Source organism: Chaetura pelagica, unplaced genomic scaffold (assembly GCF_000747805.2).
Source record: "Chaetura pelagica isolate M959 unplaced genomic scaffold, ChaPel_1.0 scaffold344, whole genome shotgun sequence".
NCBI classification, from domain to species: Eukaryota; Metazoa; Chordata; class Aves; order Apodiformes; family Apodidae; genus Chaetura; species Chaetura pelagica.
In genome coordinates, this window is record NW_009953098.1 from 5,064,769 (window position 1) to 5,081,940 (window position 17,172).

General features: G+C 41.5%; 1 protein-coding gene across 1 annotated transcript in view; it reads right to left on the reverse strand.

Annotated features, from left to right (window-relative positions):
• Positions 1-6,487, reverse strand: part of IL1RAPL2 (interleukin 1 receptor accessory protein-like 2) — a 326,988-nt gene extending 320,501 nt beyond the window's left edge. The window contains exon 1 of the mRNA XM_009997109.1: positions 6,406-6,487. Within this exon, the coding sequence (XP_009995411.1) occupies positions 6,406-6,487 (82 nt within the window). The remainder of the gene's footprint in view (positions 1-6,405) is intronic.
• Positions 6,488-17,172: the final 10,685 nt, after the last annotated feature.

Consider the following 17,172-nt stretch of genomic DNA (forward strand, 5'->3'; position numbering starts at 1 on the left):
GGAAAGAGTCAATTGTATTTGAAAGGGCTAGAGATTAATAAAGTGATAAAATGTACACTCCAGAGGTGACACTACAGCTTAGATCAATTCTGCTTTCAGCTCATACATAAGCAATCACTTCTACTTTAGCAAGTCACAATAGTACCAAAACAATCTCAAAGAGATCATTTGCACATATATGCACTGCACTAAAAATTTTCTCCCTTCTTCACAGGTCAACAGCTTTGGAACCTGCACCTCCTCTGCATCTCCTGAAATGGGAAACCTCCGGCATTTCCTTTATTATTTGTAAAATTGTACAAACATAAATGTAAAAAAAAATAAAATCCTTAATTTTCCTTTCTCTTGCTATTTCCCATAGTGATCCTAACTCCTCCTACCTCACTATTTTACTGCTTATGACTTTCACAGCTACATTCATGGCAAAAACAAGTACAAAAGATGTTTCTGATACAATGAGTCACAGAGACTAGCAATTCAAAACTGAAATGCTCTTCAAACAACAAGCAAGGTTCTGAAAGTAAAGTAGAAAAAGTTCTTTGAATTCAGTGGACAGAGATACAAGAATGTGTTTTAACATTCATACCTTGTTCAATTAAGGAACTTTATTTGTGTTCCTTCAAATACATACAGCAGTCTGTAAAATCTGCCTTAAAAATCTATTCATGGTGTGAAAAGCCAAGCACACTTAAGAACTGTTCTAGGTGAGGAGTTGACCCGAAGCTAAGTCTTTACACCACAGAGTCCAAATAGCTCCTATAGGTCCATATTCCCCAAGTTACCTCTGAGCTTCTGTATCACCAACAGATGCCCCAAACTGAGCGGACACTCATCTCTAGGACTAGAGAACATGTTGAGCTTGAAGACTGTTCTGGGTAAGTCTGTAGCTGTATTATTTATACTTTCACTTGAACATTATGTAAGACAGACCTTCAAAAAATATTTTCATGAACAAAATGAAACATGTCAGAAAACCTTACCCTGTCCCTCAGGACAGTCACTTTCAGAGTAAGGACATCAACCCAGAACACAGATGCTCAAAGTGAGCACACTAGAAATACTGAAATGGAGCTCTCTTAAAATTTAGGATCTTAAGGAAAACAAAGCAAAGACATGTTGACACATTCGATTTTTCATTTTAAAAGGCCTCATTTGGGTGAGGGGGAAAAAAAGAATTATCCAGTTAAAGGCATAGAGATGGAAGATTTCTCAATAATGTTGGTACATCTACTAGAGATTCCATTATTTTTAATAAACTCTTAAATGCTGCAGCTAGAGATAGAACAGCTACCCAAACAGCTGACATGATGCCCACTGCAAAAGTGGAAGATTATAGATTTTTAACCAAGGAAATGACATTTCTTTTATGCTTAGCTTATTTCCCCATATCCCTAAAGATCTTACCTTCGTGATTTACTGCACTTTGGAACAATTTAATTGTGTTCATTTATTTTATTCAGATAGAGCTGTGGTTTCCCTTTTGGGAAAGGAATCTAGCTTAAATATTTAAGTATCGGGTCAATATTTTAATTGTTTGAATTATACATGAACTCATTTTAAACAAGTGTAACGGCTAAAAATTTCAGTGTTTAAATAAATTCAGTATTTAAACCCTGTCAGGCTGAGGTCACTGAAAAAAACCCCAATCCTCCAGAAGGCTATTTTCTTTCTTACTCTTACCTATGCACCTCCTTCCTCTCCACCAGCAAACAGAATGTCTAAATGCTGCCAGCTGCCTCCCAGATAGGGCTGTCTAGCTGCAATGCCACTTTCTAAGGGAGAGGAAAACCAGGCTGAGACTCCCAAGATGAGGTGTATGGAACACTGGTGCCTCACAGCTCACCTGCCCCTGAGACCTGAGTGAGCACAGCAGCCTGGCTCCTGGCTTCCTGCTGAAACAGAGGCAGAGCAGCCGTGAACCCGTGAGCAGACACAGTCGCGTGTAAGAGGGACTGCACATCCCTGCACTGAGGACAGCTAAGAACAATGGTGATTCCAACTTCTTTGTTTGCTAGAGTTGTGATTAATTTATCTTCTGGAAAAGGGAAAAGCATGCACTGATTAGCATTTCCAACTTCCACTTCCTCTATGTGTGCACATTCTTCGCAGGAAGCAAAAGCTGGAAGCCTCTTCTGCACCACCCGTATCTCAGACTGGGAGAGCTCTCAGCCCTGCCTTTTCCATGAGGGACAAAAGTCAGCTCTTCTGGCAGATGCAATCGCCAACAAAAAGCAAATAGCAACTGTGACTGCTCATCCTGCAGCTCCTCTAGGAGCCTACTCCAGCAGCAGCAATGGACTTTTAAGAGTTACACCCCTCCAGGACATCCCACTCCAGGCACAAATCCTCAAGTCATGTCAGAAGTCCAAACACCTCCATTTTCAGATACATCACTGTTTTCATGGTCAAAGTGATCAGGCAACAATACAGGAAGACTGAGCTTCACAGAAGGAAGCAGAGGGAAATCCTAGCCTAGAGCAGTGACAACTAGTAGAAAAGCAAAGATCTGAAACATCTATAGCAATCCACAGGAAGTCATTGTATGACATTTAAAAGGCATGAAATATCAAGCCAATGTGTCTTAAATGAATCTGCAAAAGCACTGTGTCCCAATCACTACAACATCAATGAGAGAATTTAAGACAATTTGGCTGTGCCCATACACAGCAAGGCACGATGCTAAGTCACTCCCTCTCACTAACCATTGATTTCAAACTTGGATGCAGACAGAGGGTGACAGGCTGAGTGAGGGATCAGAGATGCACTTGTTTCTCTGCATATGACTGCCATTTGGGTGGTCCCAAGATAAAAAGGAGAAGGAAAGCCAGAATTGCAAAGCACATCTATCTGACACACTACAGAGTAGAAGACACAAGACCCTGGCTCTGTAGCTTGGAGGACATACCAGTGCCAGGCCTAGCTAATTAAACCGTAGAAACCTGCATAAAGACTACTACCAGCTCTGCAGCCTCATAGAAACCTTGGGAATGTCTGCCTGTGCTCCTCCACACAAGGTTGGAGCATGCTGAGACAGGTCATTTCAGCTCAGCAAATAAATACAGCAAGAAAGAGTGGCATTAATTATTCACTAATGGAATTAACGTCTAGTAAGTCAAACAGAAGCTATAATCTGAAAAATCCTGTGCTTAAAAAAATGCAATTATTTTTAAATTGGTTTTTTACTCCCTGCCATGATTATTCAAAGCACTACATACAAAGGGCTTGGGAAAAGAAGTCACTTAATCAGATTTAAAGGAAATCACCTACCAGCTGGGAACCCAGCAGCTTGCACATCCTCAATTTATTTGTATAACCTCCACCTGTAAAATACCTTTTCTAGAGTATTGCTAAGACTGCAGCACCAGCATTAGCTGTTTGCTCAGTTTTACTTCTTAAAGCAGGCAAAAAAGATAACCTGCAGCTTTCAAAAAAGCTTATTAAGAAATGCTTATGAAACTTAAGATTACATTCACACATATGCTTGAGGCAAACTGTTCAGTTCCCACCACAAACAGCAATCATTACTCTGTAGACATGACAGATTTCTTTTGGAGCATCTGGAAGTTGCTGCCTGTAACAAAGAATCTGACTAGCATAATTAAATTAGCTTGCCCATTTTAATTATTTTGGCACCACATCTCAAGTGAGAAGCAGCCAAACAAGTTTGTCTTGCTACAAGTTCCTGTGTCACTGCTGCAGCATTGCAAGACACTCTAAAACCTATCTGCAGCTGCCACATGCATTCCTCCAAATGGAAGCATTACAGATTTAGCTGTCCACAAAGGCCAAATACAGGACATGACAAAGAAAGTCTTAATTTAGATTTCCTCTCCCCTTCTGTGAATACTGTTTTTTCAGCAAATATTAATTCTATGCTTGCAACCGAAGCACCATTTCATCACCTTCTGTTTGACATCTTAGATCCTTCACTCCTGACCTCTCTTCAGTGACTCCTGACTGTTGTCCAGCCTCTGTATACTGTCTGCATTTGCTGTCCAGAGTTCTCGTCCTCACCTTTTTTCTCTTGGGTTTCCATTCCTTGGCTTTGAAGATGTATTTTCCTACCAGTTTCTCAAGATGCCTTCCTAGCCAAACCCCTGTTCTCTTCAAGGCAACCTCAGTTTCACTGATATTGCTCTTCTGAAAATTCTGTTCCCCTTTTGACTGCCTGTTTCAGTAATGCCTTTGCACCACCTGAAGAGAACACTGCACCTTCTCATTGCTCCACTCCAAGTCCTCTTCAACTCAGCTCTCTTTAGATTCAGATTGTCCCTATTGCTTAAACAGAATGTATTCTATTATGTCATATTACACACATGGTATTCAGCTTCATAATTGCTCTTGTACTTAACACTAATCACAATTCTGAACATTCATGCAATAATTCTATGTAATGGAACACATGCTTGGAAAAATGCCAGTCTACATACATCAGCAAACACAGTGATACCCTGATCTTGCTGGCTTACTGCCCTAGTAGCCCAAATCTGTCTTTATCATCAGTGTCAGCACTTTCCGTGCACTGCTTCACACAGCTCTACATAACTGTCTGCACAATTTTCTTTCCCCTTTTAAGGATGCTCACCAGCTTAGACATCCCCATGCTAATAGCCAGCAAGACCCAAAACTACAGCATCCACCCAGAACATTGCTGCAGAGATCCTGCCCACAGGCTGTCATTTGAGCAACCCCATCCACTCCCCCGCTTCAGCTCTCATCTGCAGCTAAGACAGTCTTCCTGCTTTCAGCCATCCTTCTGTTTACACTGCAGTACAGCTGCCCACAAATAACCATTAAATTACTTTCCTCTTCCCACTCTTATCAAGACATCAGTTAAAAAAAAATTAAAAATACCCCAAACTACAGCATCAGGACACTACAGCTGCTGTCACCCTGTCAAGCAACATAGTCTCATTGTGTCTTTGTGCATTTCTCTGGCTACTTCCATCCACTACTATCTTCTACTTAAGCAACAATAGAAACAGTTAAAGTTCAGAAGCCTCTGGAGCATCTGTCTCTTCAAATAGATAACATTTAGTGAAGCCTCAGGCAATCAAATAACAGTCCTTCATATCGGAAGGCCCATTTCAGAAAAAAAGACAAATTATCAATTTTATTCCAAGTGCTGAAATCACAGAAACAGGAAATATATTTCACACAAAATGTAGTGCGGAAAAAAAAAAAAAAAAAAAAAAAAAAAAAAACGAGAGAGAAAAATCAATAGTTTGCTTTGCACAGCATCTTAAAAATCAGAATGTGTGACAAAATGAATATTGAAGGTGAAAGCCAATTGCAGGATCATGTACTTGCAAAAAACCTGTAATTTTACTTCACATGCATTTTTCCCCTTCATCTTCAGCTCGATATATACCAACTTGATCAAATTAAAAGAAAAAGAACCAGCTCTTCTCTAGTGGGTTATATTTAGCAGTTGGCAGTCTAACATATTAAAGCATTTTTCCCACCAGTACTCAACCTGAATTGACACAGTCAACAGCTGCCAATAACAAGCCATTCTGCAGAGTCAAAAAAAGCAAATTTAAAAAAAATAAAACACCACTAAAATATCATTAAAGGTAAATTATCAGCTGAATGATGCTATAACCGCAGACATGTTACTTCTATGCACACTCTGTGCAACACTGCAGTTAAGCTACTTGTCTGCCCAAAGTCCTTCCAGACTCAAAGCTTACTCAAGAAAGGCAGAGTCTCATGAAGTCCCTCCCTTTGAGGGGAGAGAGCTGCCTGCACTAGAAGTCACTTCAAGCTCAAATAAAATACTATTCAGATCAACAATTAATTCTGGAAGGACCCTAGTGCTTTCTTGAGGTGTTCTGTTACTACTACTGAGTTTCAAAAGCAGATGCAAACATAAACCAACTCCCACCATCTTCCATTACCAGAATAATTAGAGATTATATACCCAGGAAAGCTTTTTCCAGTTCACCCTATATATGATCACACATATACCTGGCATGACTTCTTAGAAGATGCCCTTCAACATACAAAACAGTGATCCAGACTTAAAACCTACCAGAAACCACATAAACAGTTAATAAAATCCCTCACCATGAGTAAAAGATTGGATGTAAAAACATGCCAAAGTCACAATTATCTTTGTGGTTTTCAATCAGACCAACCTTTTCTTTTTGATTTTTTTTTTAATAAAAGAAAACATCAGGACACTTTCAAATAGCTTAAAGCCACATCAGCAGAATATTACAGTGAGAAAATTCATCCTGTAGCACCTGGTAAGCAAACCATACTGGTCATGACTTTTTTGGGGTTTTTTTGCAGAAAAGAAATAGAAGTACAAATGCAAAACAAAGAGCAGCCATCTAAAATGCTTGATTGCATGAGCACTAGGTCCAGATTCAAAAGTAAAAGTATTTTTCTGTGACTTACCAGAATTTCTCTTTGACACGAGCTTCAAATTCATGCTGACTACAGTACAGACCACAAGAACCAAGACAACAAGAGGCTTCATCGTTCACTTTCTGTGCCAGCTGAAATGCAAACATAGTATGAAGTCTGAATCACAGCTCTTCACTACAACAAAGCAGCAGCTCAAGTTAAACATTTCTCGAAGAACCAATACAGGGCAGTGTCTTAATCTAGTGACTTCTGGGTTTATTTTTATGCAGAGGTAGGAAAACATAATGGTTCAAAGTAACTTACTATGAATAATTTATCTCAGACTATAACAAAAAAGCATTGAGGTTTTTTTTAAATGACACTTTGAAAATATTTTGCCTTAAAAAACCACAAGATTTAACTGTTTATTTGAAATGGCATGGGTATAATACATTGGATTTTTGTATGCTATTTAAGATGGAGACTCTGATGGTCATTATTAGTTTTTTCTCATGCAAATAGGGCATATGCTAAAAAATCTTCACATTGTTCAGGAAAAAAATCAAGAGTATGTTATTCAAGCAATTTCTCATAGCAACCTTATTTTTCCACTGGTGATCTTGTAAAATCTCCTGGAATGAATTAGTGCTATTCCAAGGACTTCTACAAAAATTAGGTAAAGAGAGAACAAAATTCAGAAATCAATTACTTCAAGTCTCAAGATTCCTATTAAAAAGATAAAATTAGTCTCTCCTGTGAACTTTACTACCTACTATTTTGTATTGCATACACTGGAAAAAAAAAAAAAGAAAAAAAAAAAGGAAAACTATAGTTTTAAATTGTGATTTTAATTTTATATAATTACTGGAACTGATTCTATTTCCATTTAGAAGATCATTCGAGAAGAAACAGCAAGTGCAGACTGAGGCTCCTTATCTGCACTTAAAAAATAAATCTAAACAGAAATCAGGAAAGTCCACCCCTAAATATCTCTCTCTCTCTCTCTCTCTCTGAATAAGATGCTTAGTTATAAGATATAGTCCTCAAATATATGCTTAGCTTGAAGCCAAAGGCCTTGAAGTGGCTTGATATATTTAGACTCCTGGAATTCATCTCTGTATCAGACATAGACTTTAGATCAGGACCCTTATTCTCAGATAAGGAGGACAGTCATCTAAATCAGTATGAAATTACTATTTGCACCAAAAAAAAAACAAACAAACATGTAATAGCAGTTTATTTCAAGCAGAATTGCACAAAACTACCTGCACTAGTAGTCAAAACAAAAGCCAACAAAACAGAATCACTCCTCAAGGGCTGTACCACACCTGCCCAGCCTGCTCAGAGGCACCTTCAACATGGGACCAGCCCAGACTCTGTAGCTCTGAATATTGGCTCAATGTGATCAACTAGCAAGTGGGTACAATGTCTTGCAGTTTGCTGGAAATTATTCAGTTTAATTTGAGTTTATTACATCAAATAATAATTTTACTACCAGCCTACTGTTGTATGAAGAAAATGTAAGGAACTGTGTATAATCTTTTACATGACGGCAATTATGCTACTATTCAATTATTTCAAAATTACCACTTACAACTGAAGTTTTCCCCCTCTCACCTTACTGTACTGTGAGCTATAAATGGGCAATGGATTATTTCCCCACTGAAAATATGTTCCCATGGGCACTTTATGCCCATTGATTCCCCACAGTAATGATGCTAACAGAGTTTTCAAGAAATAATACATGCTATGGGCTGTCTGGCAGTGGTTAATAGCAGAATTAGTATTCATTCTTCCTTAACCTCTCCTTGGAGTATCAAAATCCTGAAACAAATAAGGCCATCTTGACAAGAGAGCTTAAAAAAGTAATTTAACTAAATCTTTTGACAGATAATTGTAATGATGATGTTATGCTAGAATGATTTTCAAGTGTAGCTTTGCAAATTACTTTCTCCATTTTCCTCCCTTCAGTTATTAGAGCCAAAGTATGTAACTCCTTTCTCTTTTTTCCTCCCCACTCCAAACAAGCCACGCTGTATTACTTAATGAGTATACACTTAAAAATACAAAGCAAGTTCTGTCAGCCAACATTTATGTTAGAGATATGGGGAAATCCTTGGTTCTGTCAGCATTCATAGGAGTTTTGCTTTTTGAAACCCTGGCCTTACCAAGGCAGTCAGTCTCTGTATCTCCAATAATCAGGAAAATACAAGAAGAAAAGGACAGGAAACTACTACACCACCCAGTCATTCACAGCCTAGCCCAGAGCCTCAGCTTGTCACATCTGACATTGAAGCTGGCATTAAACTACATGCCAGTGTTTTGAGATGCCATCTTCAGCATCCTAGACATCCAGAAGAAGGTAGGATTAGTCACAGCAGTGTGGTCAGTGGGTCAGCTGGTTACTGGCCTGAGACAGCAGACAGCTAAAGATAACAAGGCTGTTCAAATTGCCATATTATAGTGGGTTTTTTTAAACATACAATTTAACAAAGAACACAAGGTACAGTATAAGATGTATTTCGCACAGAAGAATGTCAAGCAGCCAGAAGAGGGAAGATTGTATGTGTTCAGGACCAAGACTACATTTTGCTGAGGAGATTTCTGGGCTTGAGCCTGTCGAGACTCCCAACATGCCTCCAAATGGGACCAGTATCTCAATTCCTTCCTTTGGGCCATTTACCCCCTTATCAGACAGTGGGATGGACTAGAAACTCAGGCTGTGATGTGGCATGAATTCTGTTCTTCTGACAGAAACCCTGACTCCCAAATACTGCCTAATGCCCTTCACCTGTGTTGACAAACTTAGTTCTTTCTTTTGGGAAGCTTGGGAAACTGTGTCCCATTTTCCTCACATACTGCTTACTGTCCTTTCAGCACCCACCTTCAGATCACACAGCTTCCCAGACTCAAAAGAATTTCAAGTGACAAGGTTAGAAGAAAGCACATAGAAACAAGAAGGAAGCTGGAGCATTAATATCCTGCACAAAATCCAACACTGAGACTTCCAAGTTCCCACTTCAAATATAATTCAGTTTCGCTTTAATTTCTACCACAAACTTTGTTTATACAGTGTTCATTTTTAAGAGAAAGTAAGTGGTGCATGTGTGCTCAGGCACACATCTGTGCAGAGACTGAGATTTGCTGACACACAGTGAGGCTCTGTAGGTTCTGGTTACTCCACAGAAGCTGCAATGCAGAAGGTGCTCATTAAAAACAGCAGCCCACCTCTTTAGTGGTTTCCAGTTGTCAGGTTTTGTTGCTCAGAAATAAATGACAGGTTTTGCCACACACACAAAGAATGAAACAGCAACCGTAACTCCTTAGTTGTTTTTACAGTATGCAGATTCCTGTTCATTTCTTTTCAATCCAGTTTCTACTCCACTTTTCAAGGTTTTTAATTTTAATATGAACTCTCTCTCAAGTCATCTCTTTTTTTGACAACACAGCATGCTTTGAGCTGTTTATTGCCCAAAGATTTTCAGTCTAATATAGTGAATGGAAACAATCCACAATGGGCACTAGTCCCTTTTTGTTGACACCTCAAACACAAAATATATTTAAGACCAGAGATGCATGCTAGCTCAAATAACAAATCTTCAGCTCTACTTGATTTGGGTCATGCAACATTCTTCGCTCTGTTGCTCAATGAGCAAAGAATATTTCATTTTGCCTAATTTGCTGTGCATCTTCACCATCATAACCAGCCACTTAAGTTGTCTAAATATGCCATGAACATTAATTCTACAAGGCAGTGTGCATTCAGCATCCGTCTTGCTGGATATGAGCTCCATTGGGCTCAGGTCCTTAACTAAATTCACATCCAGCTAATCCCCTTGTTCAGCTGAAATTCTACAAGAAATTTTAAACTGAGGTAAGGATGGAGAGAAGCTGGTAGTGCTGTGTTGTGCAAACTAAAAGTAACCAGCAACAATGAGACAACATCTAAAACATCTGAGATTACTACTGACTGAACAGTGTATCAGCTGTGTAACAGTGATACAAGACAGACCAAGGTGTCCTGAGGAAGCAAAAGGAAGCACCACTAAATACACAGAGCACCTGATGAAGTCACAACATCAATTCATAACAGTTCCTCCAAAGGCTGTGTATCTGGGTGCAAAACAAAAAGAACTGCAAAACTCACAGAACTTTTGTCATACAAAAGGGGTAAAAACTCAGTTATTTCAGAAGAAGAAAACACTCCCTCAATGTTAATACCGAGGTTTTGCTTGAGAGATTGTAACACTTCCATTAAAAAGCTTAATGCCTTTCAAATGGCAACCATAAAGATACCAAGAGCAGCAACTTAAAGCTTCAAAAGGCATCATACAATGTGATGCCAAAGGAAAAAAAAAAATAAATATATATTTTAAAAAATGGGCTTCAGTAGCAGGCATGAAAGAAAAATCCTGCGGATGACCTCCATACAACAACTTTTCCCATTAATTTTTCTGGCTGCCAAGAGCAGAAGTTATTTTAGTCCAGTTAAAGTGGCAATCAGACTCAACACTATGAGAAAACTGGTGGTTTGCCCTGTACAGAGAAATCCCTGTGAGAGCATTAACACAAGAGAATCTTTTCCTGCAAGAACTTTCCAATCCAATAGCTTTCCCCTGAAAGATTCCTATATCTATAGAATCAATGTGCTAACCAGAGAGGTTAGTGCTGAGGTAATCATCTAAACTGCTACTAAGAAAATTAGTCAACAACCCGAGCAGCCCATCTCAACAGAATCATGAACACAGAGAACTAGAACTACTCAGCACTGATTAGCAGATCAAGTACTATCAGCATACACCACATATTGACCTCAATTCTCTAAGCAACACACTCACACAGAATTCAAGTTCATTATATCTTCAAATTGTATTTTAAATCCCTGAATTGTACTCCTCCCTTATTGCAGGAACTCCTGCACTTGCAGAAATGCAGAAAGCAACTGTAGGGAGAAACAACAGGAACAACAAAGGATCAGGGAAGTTAGCTATTATTTTTAAGCCTCATGCCCAGCTGCACCACCAATGATGTACTGATTCAGCACTACCCTGGTTTCTACAGAGAACTATTGTTCCAGCCTTAACTTCATTACATTCTAACTACACATCTCAGGATATATGGATACACTTATCCAATATCAGAGTTCTTAAATTGGAGTGGTCCAGGCCTTTTATAGACATTCAAAGTGAAATACATGTTGTGGGAGGAGGATTACAACTGTACTTCAAGCCCCCACGGTTTATGAGGTCAACCTAATGGATCTATTAATTTACAGCCTTTTTATCCCCTAGAATAGGATCAATTAATATTCTACACATATTTACTTCTGCTGATTGTGGTTTAATCAATACTGTACTTCAGGCAACACAAAGTACTGTAGGCAACATAAAGACTGTCAGACCCAGAAAGTTTAGGTTTACAGAGTGGGGCTTATGCTCTTAACATTTTGCAGAAGTATTTGGAAGATTAGAGAAAAACCAGCTGAGACTAGAAAGTGAAAACAGTTTACACCTGGAAAGTTAAACATGAACTGGGGAAAGGGGAGTGATTTTCAGAATCAATCTAATTGAGCCTAAGTCCCAGAGCTGATGCAGTTATAAGAAGACAGCTGACAAAGCAGAGCAAGCCACATCAGTAACATGAGGGGAAAGAGGAGCTCCAGCCACAGATGACCACATATGCTTCCCAACATCAAGAAGGCCACTAGGCACTGTTCCAGGAGAGCAGGCTTCTTCTGGGCTGAGATGAACTCAGTCTTGTCCCTTAGACCCAACCCAGGCCAGCTCACCCTCGGCCCAAAAGAAGGTCCACTCAGGAAAGGACAACTCTGAGCCCTGCTTTTCAGTCCTCCGAGGTTAAAAAAGCAAGTTCTTGGGCTTCAGAGTCACTGCTAAACCCTGCACATTTCAGAAAACCCGTGGCTTCACCTGACTCCAGCTCTTCCATTGCTGATGCCCAGAGCAAACACCACTGCTCAGGTCACGGCCTTTTCCTCCCAAGTGCTTTAGATGATCTTGCCAGTGATCACAGGTCTCTCTAGTCAGCCTCAACCACAACAGGAGAAGATGAGAAAAGTCCATTCTCACCCACGCCAATTTCAAAACCCACTCCCTGTTCTTACACCAATAAGGAAGTCTGTCCAATTCACAGCAGCCTACGCAAGAGCATTATTAAGCCAAAAGATTAGATGCTTTGCTTCTTTCATACTCATACCAACCTTACTCCCCAAGCAGCTTTTGTGGAAAAGCTATTAAAAACAGAGAGAGAGACTGCTCAAAGAGAGGTCTCAATCATGAAAGAAAGCATATCCCTCCTCTTACCCCCACACTGCTTCTCTCTTTTCCCTCCTGTTCCTCAAGGCTCATTACAGAGGTGCTCAGAACAAAACAGAACTAGATTTTAGACTGGGCTGCCATCTGCATGCTGAAATGTTCCCTGCTTTTATACAGAAATTGCTTTTACAGGGTCTTAAAATGGTCCTCTCTCTAGGACCAGATGGAAGATGGACTACAGTTGTTACAAGTACTGGTCGTATTGACTTTCTACCTGCTCCAATATACATTCATATATCTGCAATACTTACAGAATAACAATATTCATGGAAAATGTGGTACACATTCACTCCTGCAAATTAATGAAACAAGCACTCAGAAAACAACTCTGCATGCAATGTGCTTAGAATTTCATTCCTTGATCTCATTCATGGCCACATGCTTCCCTAACTAATATATAACGCTCAAAGAAGATAGAATTAACAGAAAAAGAGAACATACCAGCTGTTACACTTCTTATAAAACACTCTTCCACACTTTTCCACTTAGAGAAAACAGTTCCAGAGAAGCAAAACAGGGCACTTTGCTCTGCTGTCAGCAAAGACAAGTTGGTTTCACTGTATGCTGCACCATCATGTAGTGCCTTAAACTGATAAATATATTCTTGATGAAGATTTTTTTTCCCTTACATAACCAGAGGCTAGCCTTTACCTATATGTGTTTTGCCAGATTTGTCTGGGTGAACATAAGAATTGAATTAAGCAAGCAAGCAAACAAACTCCACAGAATTTTATAATCATGAGAAACTGGCTTATAGAACATTACTTCCAGATATTTTGTGGAAATCTCCTAAATGAGGGGGTTTGTTCTGATGCAGGCCAAAATAAAATTTAAATACATATTTTATGAGCCCTGGAATTACTCTGCTAAATAGACAACCTTGTTAATTTAACTGTTATATAAAGCAGTGGGAACAGGGGTGGAAAGAATTGTCTTCCTTTTGGGGTCAAAAGAGGCTGAAAAGAAAAGGATTAGCCAAACCCCTGTATTAACTTCCAACATGCTGTCTCTCTCCCATCAGCTTTGTTACTGAGCACGACACAACCCTCAGTCCTCCACTGATTCCAACAGGGGCTTACCTAGGTCAAGTGCTAGATGCTGAAGGAAACCTTGACCACCAAAGCTAGCAAAAAAATTCTCATTATTTTCAGCAAGGGCAAGATCTCTTCCCTTTTTCTTCTTCCCAAGGCTGTTTAAAGAAAGATTTATTTTAGTTGGACACCCTGAAAAACAAATGGCCTCTTAAAGTGCCTCTTTATTTGTGATACAGTATAAATGTTCACTTCCCTTTCCAGCACTGAAGACCTCCTGATAAATAGTTCAGACTCACATCGTTTGAGGAAGGCTTAGAAATGGAGAGCAGACACGGTTCCACACACAGCTTTTTAAGGCTGTTTAATAGTTCTTCACGATTTAGTATCCCTTGGTATTTTCAGCCTGTGCCTCAGACTGAAGTGAGAAATTGCTCAGAGCCCGAATGTTTTAGAGAGCAAGAAAAGTCCTTACATTATAAATGCTATATTTGTATATTTGTACTTCTTATTGTGAGGACAAATTCTCAACCCTTTCTCTCAGGCATGCAGGTCAATGCCACCAGCCCCAGCTATCCCTGACAGCTTCCCACCCCAGCCAGAAGGAATGACTGGCTGCACAGGCCACAGACATGCTCCTTGGAACTTATCTTCCATCTCCAGTCCCATAAGGGCATCTCAACCCAGGACATATAAAATTTGAACCAAACAGCCTCCATCTTCCAAATGCCACATAAAAGACACTGCTCTCTGTAGCTTTAATTGGGTAATTGGAACATGTATCTTTCTGTCCCCAGAAAACAGTTGCAGACAGTCATGGAACAAATTACACTGTCTATGCAAAGTCCCTTTACAGACCCATCCCAACCAAAGGGCCTCACCTGGATGCTCTTGTACCTCCAAGCAAGCAGAGCATCCCCAGGGGATGTTGTCCCCATTTCCTCCCCTTTGCACTCCAGCAGCCTCCCTGCATCTCTGTTGGTCTCCACACACACACACCTCCATACACAATCTGCCCTTTACTTTCACAGGGAACCTGAAACCAGCAGCTGCCCTTCACCTTCAGACACACTCATTTGTAAAGTCTCCATGACTTGAGCTTATCAAATGGTGGCAAGGCAAAACACCCATGAGATCCTGAGCCCACCAAGTGCAGTCCTACCTGCCGCCTCTGCTTCCTCACTCCTCTGGGCTTAAGGCTGTGAAGTCCAGCTTCTCCTGAGGCACAGGCCTCCAGTGTCCAGCAAACAAGGAAACCTCCTCTTTCTTCTTCCACGTTGCAGGTCTCTGCCTGATCAGAAGTGATCTGTGTCACAAGAACAGTCCTTCTGCCAAGCTCACCTCCTTCCCACCAGCCTATGAATCCCTCCTGACCCTCTCAGGCTCTGATCTGACTTCTGTATGGAGAGCAGCCAGTCCCCTCACACTGCTTCCCAACAGCTTTGGCTACTGCACTGCTTCAAAGTGCAGCCACTAAACTGGCAGCCCTGGAGATTAAAAGGTTTTCCACTGCACTGCTCTGAGAGGTACAAAGCATTTCAAACAAAGCTCACTGACGCCACATATGCACAGCAGCTACAGCAATTGTGAGGCATCCACTAAAATTGACTCAAGGTGGCTAAGTGCATTTATGAGGCACACCTGGTTTTTCTTTTTGCCTCTTCTGCAAGCAAAACTTCCTTCTCCCTGCCCCAGGTCCCTCCCAATTTTACATCAGTCAAACCTTCTGTGAGTTTCCAAGAACTGTGAAAGTAAAAGGATGATCTATAAAGAATTCTTGAGCCTTTCAAATGGAACAACCAAAGATTCATCTCTACTCCTGTGCTCACTTAAAGCCCAAGGAACAGGGTGAGTATAAGGAAGTTTTCTAACATCCCTGCACATTCCCAGCTGACCAATCCTCCCTGGTACCAGGGCCAGAAGTGTATGCAAACCCACACATGCAAGATACGTGCTCTCTGCCATCCTTGACCACCAGACAGAAAACATTAATTTGGTAGAGGAAGGTCTCCTCCTTGCTGGAGGTGCAAGCTGCTGCCTAGCAACACAAGCACTCTGCAGGGAGGTCAGAGCATGTCCCCATCCTCCCGCTGCAAGAGGTCTTCTATGCACAGAGAAACACCCTCAGAAGGATAAAGTTCTTAGTAATTTCTTGGAAACCCATCCTGCACATCACCAATTACAACCCCTGCTTAACTACAGCCTTGCCAAATCCTGAAGAGCACTGCCTGTGCCTTGGTGAACTGCCAGAAGTCTTCATTTCTCCCATTGGTAGCACACACATTACACCCCACTGGTTATGGAGCCCTAAATCCCAAATCCCAGCCTGTCCCTCCATCTCCTCCACAGCCACTTGTCTATTGCAAAGCAAGAAGTTGACTCACTGTGAGCCAGCTTCCTCCCACCTCAGGACTGGCACAAGCAAAGCTTCTCAGCCACCATGACCTTCTCAAAGCTGGCCCACCCCTACCACTGCAGGGCAGCCCCCCTCTCACGCACAACACAGAAGCAGGGCAGGCACTCACCTGCTCCCACAGCCTAGACATCTGACAGACACCACAGACTGCCAGGCAGCTGCAGCTTTATCCCTGCTAGGAAACAACGTCCCCTTTTAAGCACAGACAGCAAGCGTTTGGGGCAGGTGTCTCTCTTCGGGCACTCACACAGCACCTGGGCACGCTGAAACAGCCCCTCCCTGCCCCGCTCCTGCACAGGCAGCCGCTCACCTGGCCCGGCACTGACCTCTAACAACTCTCTGAACAAACTCCAAGCTACATACACTCTGACGGCAGCAGTGTAACAGCCACAAACCCCCACATACTCTACTTTTTTATAAATAATCAGGAAAAACCCGAGAGCGTATAAATACTGCAGAGGAGCAGGAGAACGTGCCGGTTCCTGCCCGGCTGGGTTTCTCCTCACAGTACGAGCCTGAGTTTGGGTCTTGACCCAACACGTTGTCCAAGGCACACAGACCTTGCTGTAACTTTGAGAAACTGCAGCTGACAGCGTTTTCCACCCGAAACTTCAGACTCTGTGACCCTCAGCAGAGGCAGCAGCCCGGGGACAGGCTCTTTAAGAGCGGCCGCTTCGCCAAGCGCTCAGGAAACGTTTCGCGCCCTTCGGCCGGTTCGCATCGGACCCCGAGCGAAGTTAGAGAAGCCTTATTACCGCAGAACTTCTGGAGGCAGCTGGAGATCTGAGTCACCCAACCCCCAGGACACCACGGCAGTGCCCCCAAGCAGCCAAGCCTCCCAAGAACCAGCACATTTCCAACAGGCTCCGCCGAACTGCAACATCCCCCACCCAAAAAAAACAACCCGGTCCTAGCGCGTTTGTATTTTACATCCCCGGCAACAACCCCTTCCCTGGGAAGCCCCACGCGTGTTCGCTAAGCTGAGAGCCCCTTCATACCAACCAAGACCTCGCTTCGTGGAGAGACGACACTTTGGGAG